At 31.0% G+C, this 8,941-nt stretch overlaps 1 protein-coding gene across 1 annotated transcript; it reads right to left on the reverse strand.

Annotated features, from left to right (window-relative positions):
- Positions 1 to 265: 265 nt before the first annotated feature.
- On the reverse strand, positions 266 to 2,663 carry LOC114750466 (uncharacterized protein DDB_G0275933). The gene is made up of 3 exons (XM_028939067.1): positions 2,525 to 2,663; positions 2,059 to 2,206; positions 266 to 660 (listed from the first exon to the last, which is right to left on the reverse strand). Exons 1-3 carry the CDS (start codon positions 2,577 to 2,579, stop codon positions 582 to 584), a joined length of 282 nt encoding a protein of 93 aa, XP_028794900.1. The 5' UTR covers positions 2,580 to 2,663; the 3' UTR covers positions 266 to 581.
- Positions 2,664 to 8,941: the final 6,278 nt, after the last annotated feature.

The raw sequence follows: 8,941 nt of genomic DNA on the forward strand, positions 1-8,941 counted from the left end.
AGAAAACAGTATACTTTGTTACGATCTGCTACTCTCAAGGTGCTTTAGCGTCAATTTGCATAAAATTAAGAACGCACTGAGTTAAATTCTGCGGAGTCTCAAAACTTAGAAACAAAGACAAGAAGTTGCCGGTGTGGCTTCTACGCGAGAGATACCCTACAAGGCTCCTTACCAATTTACCCACTGATTTATCTCGATCTCAACATATTGGTTTACTAATTTTTTGACACTGTACCGTTATAATGGAGCAAAGCAGCCCATTTGGAGTCAGAAACGCAAAATACGATCTCGTTCTTCACTACCAAATAACCCCAAATTGAATTCCTCAACAATCTCAGGTAGCGAGTAAAAATCCATGCCATAAATCTGCAAAATTCGTACAAGTTTTTCTTCATTTAGTACAAAACTCGAAGAAAATTCAAGCGTGTGGATCCACTGAGATGATGAAGGCCTCATTCTACATTTCTGAAGAACTAGAATGTAAGAGTCATCCATTGATGACACGTTTTTGGCGGATGCTTTGTGGAACAATTGTAGAAACAGTTGCTCAATGATTAGGCCAATCCCCAATGAAATCAAATCTATATTCTTGCAGAGCCTTCACTGCTGTGCTGTAGAATGTATTCTTTCTTCATTTCCTCTAAAACAGCATCATTAGTGCTGGGAAAAGAACAAAAAATTTGAAAAAGAAAAAGAAAATCAACTCCACATCCATAGTCACCCTGAAGCATTACACTAAAAGCAATTGATAAGAACAGTCTCAAAAGAAACAAATATACCATATACTAAATTTCTGATTTTAGGATGGCGACATTGATTATTATTTCACTTTCTCGGTTGGCCATATAACTCTGAACCAATCTAGTCCTTCTAGTATCAGCGATACTATCTTTGATTCTTCTCTCATTTTAGGACTCTGGTGAGTGCTGCACAGAGGACAGTGGTTAGAAAAGATTGGTTGGATTCCCTTTAGTCTGGACTCAGGAGTGAGTTGGGAGGTTTATTGTCAGCCATATGAGATCGGCGACTGATATTGGAAACTATATCCAAAAACATTGCCTTGACTGGCAAGTGACTGTGGCATTTTCCTCAAGAAACATTTATTTTATGAATGAGGCTAGGAAGACTATTACTTACATCCGAAAGGGTAGGATGTTAATCTTTGCAAGTTTGGTTACTCATTCTAGTCCATGGAAAATAAGATCTAACATATAACTGGTGTATAGCAATAAGATCAATAATCTTGATATTTTCAATCAATAAGAAATAAATAGCAATGATAATTAACTTGAAACCTTGATCTCACGTGTGTGTGTCTCTGTGTGTGGTCTTTGAACACTACTTTTCTCCTTACATCTTCCATAAAAGCAACTATATTTATTGACAACTATGGCATTCAATGGATTTCCATAATAAAGTTATGTAAGCAAATTTAGGGTCAACATGTTATGCCGAAACAAAATGGAATGGTAGTCAGCATATATATCTTGGAGCAGAAATACTGAAAACTTGTATATATGAACCTAACTCATTGTTGCACGTATGAAAGTGTAAGCCTAGTTATGTCTTTTCATTTGCCTTGTAGTAGAAGTTTTAAGAGATATTCCCCAAAGCAAAGGCAGCCAAAAATGGGGTGGGGGCAATCAATCCTCAGTATACTCGATGGGATGGTTTCCTTAAAAATACAAGGTGCAAAAGGAGAGAAGTTATATATACAATTTATCCCACAACAGCTGTACAGAAAACAAAGAGCCTTAAAATATCTCTATTCCTCCAAAACCAATACCAAAAGCGCCCATGCAATAAGCGCAAATATAATTTTTCTTAATGTTAGAAGTTTGGCCAGTTAGAACATAAATAATCAACAATGTCAATTTGAAACACCGCCTTAATCTTGTAATTGCTGAACTAACGGCCTACCCGATTTCACTGACATATCAAACTCCGATTTCATCAACTTGCCTTCCAAAATTGAATTTCATTTTTCAAGAACCTGTTTTTGTTGTAAGAATAAAAGCTTTTAATTAAAAGCCTGATGAACATAATAACAGAACTTACAATCGATGAAGACAATCATTCAATTCTTTAGCTTGTTTGCGGCATTGCCAAACAACTGAAATCGTTCTCCCTGAAGCACATTGAGCATATTTTGCGGTGTAGTGATCACATTCCTTTAGTGCCTTCTGCTTCATTTTGCTGCGTAAAGCTGGCAAATTGTTGATACAGGAAATCATCAACACACTTATAAATGATAACTGAAGAGTACAGTTGCACAGCAAAGTCAAATTTTCACGTGCCTTCTCACGTCACAAGAATTTTATGTTGAATTCAGTAAAAAAAGCACCCAAAACCAATGTGCGGTGTAATTGCATTGATACAACTTTCAATTTTTCCAGGTAAGAACAAGGTAAAATGTGAAAAACCCCGAAACCCGTGCATCTCTGAATTCGTAATAATTTCATGACAACTTCCTCAGTAACCAAATAGTGGTTTAGGGTTTTAAAAAACACGACTAGTGCAGTACCTTCTTCAACTTTTTTCTTGACGTGATTATCGCGCGCCTCTTGTACGAAACCCATTACGCTTGAGAGAATAATCCGAGAGCTTGAAACGATTCAGTGCTCCTTGATATCGAGTGTCTGAAAAGTGGGACGCCTCGTGTTGCTGGGTTTGTCTGTGAGTCTGAGAGGGTGTTTGGCAAAACCAAAACTCAGGTTTCAGAATCACTTTTCCGCAAAACGAGGTAACCTCCTCCACATATTTACTTCGTAATCCGTAAAAGTACTTCTGAAACCATGGTTTGGTTTCTATCCAAACACCCCCTGAGGCAAGGAGCTATTACTAGGAAAAGGGGAAAATATAAAATATATATATAATTCTACTTATTTTAATTAAAATATTTTATGTTTATTAAATGTATTAAATAATTATATGATGAGTATAAAACTGTTATTTTGGTTATAATTAATGTTTTTTCTTACAGGCTTAATTATATATTTAGTCTTTTAATTATATAAAGAGTTTCAATTTGATCTCTTAACTTTAAAAAGTATACTTTTAGTTATTTAATCCTAAAATTATTAACAAAAAATGATAATATTAATATCTTAAATGCTGATAAAATATTCTCAAATATTAATATAGTAAGTTTAATTTTTAGAACAAGCATTATTATTATAAATAATTATCGTTTAAGTCTAATGATTTTAGGATTAAAGAACCAAATATATGTTTTTTAAAGTTAATTGATAAACCAAAATCTTGTATAAAGTTAAATGACTAAATGTATATTTTACTTTTTCTTATATTATCTCTTTCAACAACACAATCAATAAGGTATTTGTGAAGGGAAAAAAATTCAATGTGTTAATCTTTTCCATAATTGTGCAAACAAAAAATTGACTCATATCTATGACTACAAAAATACTACTGCATATAGTACTAAGATCTATTTTACAATGCAAAATCTTATATTAAAAATCGAAAATAATATTTTAGAAAGTAATTTATATGAAGGATTAAGGGGAGTACAAAATTGTTATAACTTTGCAGAATAAGTTAGAAAAAATATTCTCAATGCAACCTAACAATACTGGAATAACATTTAATATTATTTTGATAAATGTATTAAAAAAATTAGGAGTTTTACTAACATAGACAAGTATCTCATTTATTATGTGGCTGAACAAAAAATGTTCATGCAACAAAGGCAAAGTGAGGAACTCCTCTTGTATTATTTATAGGACAGAAAAAATATATATTTTTATTCTATTTATGGGGTATTGAGAAATTTTTTTATATAAATATATAATTTTATCTTTTATTTATTTTTTTGTCAATTTTTATCCCTCATTTATTATTGTGTTAACTTTGTTTATATGAGATGTAATATATATTAAATATAGATAAAATAAAAAATTTATTAATTTTAAATAAAAGTTAATAAAATTTAATTTTTTTTAATCTATGTAAAAATATAAAAAGCAACTTATAAATAGGGGTGAAGCCATTACAGTGGAGGCTTGCCGTGGCATTCTCTCTGATGTTTTCTTCGGTGAAACGCGTCAAATATATACTCTTCTTCTTGTTGACCGAAAATGTATCCTCCTCTTCATCTTATTCATGGGGCATACTCAACATGTTTTATCCAAATTTTTTTAAAAAGAAAACATTAAATAGTTATGTGTTTTCACTATAAAAAATTACGACCAAATTAGTGATAAAGAAATGTAGTCCTTTTTTTTTAGTGAAAAAAATGTAGTCCTTGAGTCAAATGTAAAAGATAGTAGTTGGGATTGACCTAATTCAATCAATTTAAAAATTTCAAAAAAATAAAAGAAAAAAGAGAAAATGACAATAAAATACTACTTGAATTCCAAAAAAACAAATAAGGCACCTGAATAAGCAAAATGACAAATAGGGCACTGGGTACCAATCTGGAATTCATATTTTGGCCCAAAAGACCAAAATGCCCTGATGAAATGCGGGAAGACAGACGCTGAAAGTGAGAGAAAGGAGAGAGGAAGACCGACGCAGTGAGAGAAAGGAGAGAGGAAGACCGACGCTGATGAAATGCGGGAAGAAGGAAAGAAGAATGTTGGAAATGCTATTATCTTACTCCTTCGCATCACCATTTTGTAGAGATTGTTGATTTTGGTTGTGGGAAAAAGGATTTGTAGTGTGAGAGGGAGTGAACCGAAGCGGAAATCAGAAAACAATGGCAAGCAATTACGTAACATAACTGTTGTCATATGCCTGCTAGTTTTTGGTAAATCCCACTACGTGAATGGTAAATTTCACTATACATGTAGTTAATTATGAAAGTTAATAGTTCAATGTTTATTGTGATGTACTTCAAATGCACGTTCACTGAATGATTTATTTATGCTTATAAGTTGCCTTTCTGGTGAAAACAGGTTTACAAAACCCATTGAAGAAGTAGTCACTTTCACTATAAAAGTTGTAAATCCCAGTATATGTTTTGTAAAATTCAACGTGAAATTTTATTGGTTTTTACAAACAAGTTGCCCATTCATTGAAAACTGGTTGCAAAAGCCATTTAAGAAGTGGTCATTTTCACTATAAAAATTGTAAATATCACTGTGTGTTTTGTAAAATTCAGTGTGAAATTTTATTGATTTTTAGAAACAAGTTGCTCATCCCCTGAAAAGAGGTTGCAAAACTCATTTAAGAAGTGATAATTTTCACTACAAAAGTTGTAAATATCACTCTATGTTTTGTAAAATTCAGTATGGAATTTTATTGGTTTTTAGAAACAAGTTACCCATCCCCTGAAAACTGGTTGCAAAAGCCATTTAAGAAGTGGTCATTTTCACTATAAAAGTTGTAAATATTACTGTGTGTTTTGTAAAATTCAGTTTGGAATTTTATTGGTTTTTAGAAACAAGTTGTCCATCCCCTGAAAACTGATTGCAAAAGCCATTTAAGAAGTGGTCATTTTCACTATAGTGGTTGTAAATTTCACTATACATGTAGTTAATTATGAATTTTACAAAATACATATTGTGATTTACAACTTTTGTAGTGAAAGTGACTACTTTGTTAATGGGTTTTGCAACATGTTTTCAGGAGATAAACAACTTGTTTGTAAAAACTAATAAAATTTCACGTTGAATTTTACAAAACATATACTGGGATTTACAACTTTTATAGTGAAAGTAACTACTTCTTTAATGGGTTTTGTAAACCTGTTTTCACCGGAAAGGCAACTTATAAGCATAAATAAATCATTCAGTGAACGTGCATTTGAAGTACGTCACAATAAACATTGAACTATTAACTTTCATAATTAACTACATGTATAGTGAAATTTACCATTCACGTAGTGGGATTTACCAAAAACCAGCAGGCATATGACAGCAGTTACGTTACGTAATTGCTTGCCATTGTTTTCTGATTTTCGCTTCATCTTTCCCACAAGTTCATCTTTCCAACAGCTTCACATTCTCTGAAAATGGTTTTATGCGAAGAACAGAGACAGAACCAAAATTTTTTAGAGAAATGCTAGGCAATAACATTTTAAGCTGTGGGAACCCATCGAAAATCAGCGTCTTCCTCTCTCCTTCCTCTCTTCTTCCCGATTTCATCAGCGTCTTCCTCCTCTCTCCTTCCCGTATTTCATCAGTGTCTTCCTCTCTCCTTCCTCTCACTTTCAGACAGGGCATTTTGGTCTTTTGGCCAAAAATCTGAATTCCAAATTGGTACTCAGTCCCCTATATGTCATTTTGCTTATTCAGGTGCCTTATTTGTCTTTTTGAAATTCAGGTGGTATTTTATTGTCATTTTCCCAAGAAAAAATCCAAAAAAAATAACTGTTAAATTTCAAAATTCTAAATCAAGAATTACTACAAAAATGCATTATCATTTACTTTTTGAGTGTAGTCATTTTTTTTACCAATATAATAATTTGATTTAGAATTTTGAAACTTAACATTTATTTTTTTGAGATTTTTTCAAAATCAAGTTCCAACATTTTATTTGTATTATACTCAAGATTAATTATCCTTCCCGTATAATTGGATATTTTTTTATTTTCTTATCTAATTCGGCGCATGAAATGAATTAATAATTAAAAAAGAGTTAAGTTCCAATTTTATTTCTGAATTTTTTTTATTTAAGAGTACTGAACATTTAACAGCTTTTTTGAGTTTAGTACTCCTCCGGTCCTAATTATAAGACCTAATTAACTTATTTGAGGAGATTAAGGAAGTAAGTTAAGTTGGTTATTTATAATAAATAAGTGTTGTCATTCCTAAAATATCCTTGCTAATTAAGTATATTGGCTAAAACTATCATTATTAGAAGGATTATCTTGGAAAAAAAATACATAAATATAAGAGACAAAATGGATTGGGTCTTATAATTAGGACCAAATAAAAAGTCAAATTGGGTCTTATAATAAGGACCGGAGGAGTATTATCTTAAAAATTTTAAATCATTGTAAGTTTGTAACTTTGTCTCTCGCTATCAAACATGTGAATGGTTAATGTATTTATTTTAATGATTAATATTAATTTTTTTAATAAAAGAAGACAAAATTGTTATTACTTTAAAAAAAAATTTGGCCATTATGATTTTAAAATTTAGATAATATTAAATTTCAAAATTTTTGTGCACATTAATCCATTAAAAAATGGGAAAATTTCAATTAAGGACAGCAGAAGATAATTTATATCAGTCAACCCCGAAAACATTCTGAAATATCATTGCAGGACTAAGGGACCAAAATGAAATTAAAACTAAGAGCAAGATTACAATTATACCCCTCACTTTTATTTTTTTAAAAAATAAATATTAATGGATGCAATTGTTCCGGCCACTGGAGGTCAAAGGTCCGGCCACCAGCGCTCAGGTGGCCACCATCGCAGGTTGGACCTCCGGTGGCCAGAGTTTTTTTTAAACTTTTAAACAAGGTGGCCAAGAGAAGGTTTGAACCCATAACTTCTTGGCACACCGAAAGTGATGTAATCACCAAGCCAAGCAAGCCATTCAATCATATGATGCAAATAAAAATATATATAAAAACAAACACAACTATCCAAGTATAAGTTAACAAGTGAAATTAGACGATTTACAAGTAAAATTCAGCAATTTACAACAAAAATTAGGCAATTTACAAATAACATAATAAAATTCACAATCCCAAATGCAAGTGTTTAAGTGCAAATGAGCAAGTGAAATTTGAAGATTTACAACAAAAGTTTATAGATTTACAACTCAAATTTAGCTATTCATAAGACACACAAAAGGATTCACAATCCAAAATATAAGTGTTTGAGTATAAGTAAACAAGTCAAATTCGACAATTTACAAGTGAAATTCAGTAATTTACAACAAAAATTTGACAATTTACAAATAACATAATAGAATTCACAATCCAAAATACAGGTGTTTAAGTATAAGTTAGCAAGTGAAATTTGAAGATTTACAACAAAAGTTTGTGGATTTACAAATGAAATTCGATAATTTTACTTGCTCATTTACACTTAAACACTTGCATTTGGGGTTGTGAATTCTATTATGTTATTTGTAAATTACCTAATTTTTATTGTAAATCGTTGAATTTCACTTGTAAATCGTCGAATTTTACTTGTAAATTATCGAATTTCACTTGTAAATTCATAAACTTTTGTTGTAAATTTTCAAATTTCACTTGCTCATTTACACTTAAGCACTTGTATTTAGGGTTGTGAATTCCATTATGTTATTTGTAAATTGCCAAATTTTTATTGTAAATTGCTAAATTTCACTTGTAAGTTATCTAATTTCACTTGTAAATTGTCGAATTTTACTTGTAAATTCATAAACTTTTGTTGTAAATCTTCAAATTTCACTTGTTCATTTACACTTAAACACTTGCATTTGGGGTTGTGAATTCTATTATGTTATTTGTAAATTGCCAAATTTTTGTTGTGAATTGCTGAATTTCACTTGTTCATTTATACTCAAACACTTACATTTGGATTATAAATTCTTTTGTGTTTTTTGTGAATAGCTAAATTTGGGCTGTAAATTCATAAATTTTGTTGTAAATGTTCAAATTTTACTTACTCATTTGTACTTAAACGCTTGTATTTGGGATTGTGAATTTTATTATGTTATGTTATTTGTAAATTGCTTAATTTTTGTTGTAAATCACTGAATTTCACTTGTAAATCGTCTAATTTTACTTATTCACTTATATTTGGACAATTATGTTTGTTTTCTTATATATGTTTTTATTTGCATCATATAATTGAATGGTTTATTTGGTTTGGTGGTTACATTACTTTTGGTGTGCTAAGGGGTTATGGGTTCAAACCTTTGCTTGGCCACTTTTTTTTTTATATAAAAAAAAAACTCTAACCACCAGAGCTATAATAATGGCTATCAGAGGTTTAGCCTCCGACGGCGGCCATCGGAGCGCCGATAGCCGAACCTC

This window comes from Neltuma alba, unplaced genomic scaffold, assembly GCF_004799145.2.
Source record: "Neltuma alba isolate B1F8T4 unplaced genomic scaffold, ASM479914v2 tig00001095_pilon, whole genome shotgun sequence".
NCBI lineage: Eukaryota > Viridiplantae > Streptophyta > Magnoliopsida > Fabales > Fabaceae > Neltuma > Neltuma alba.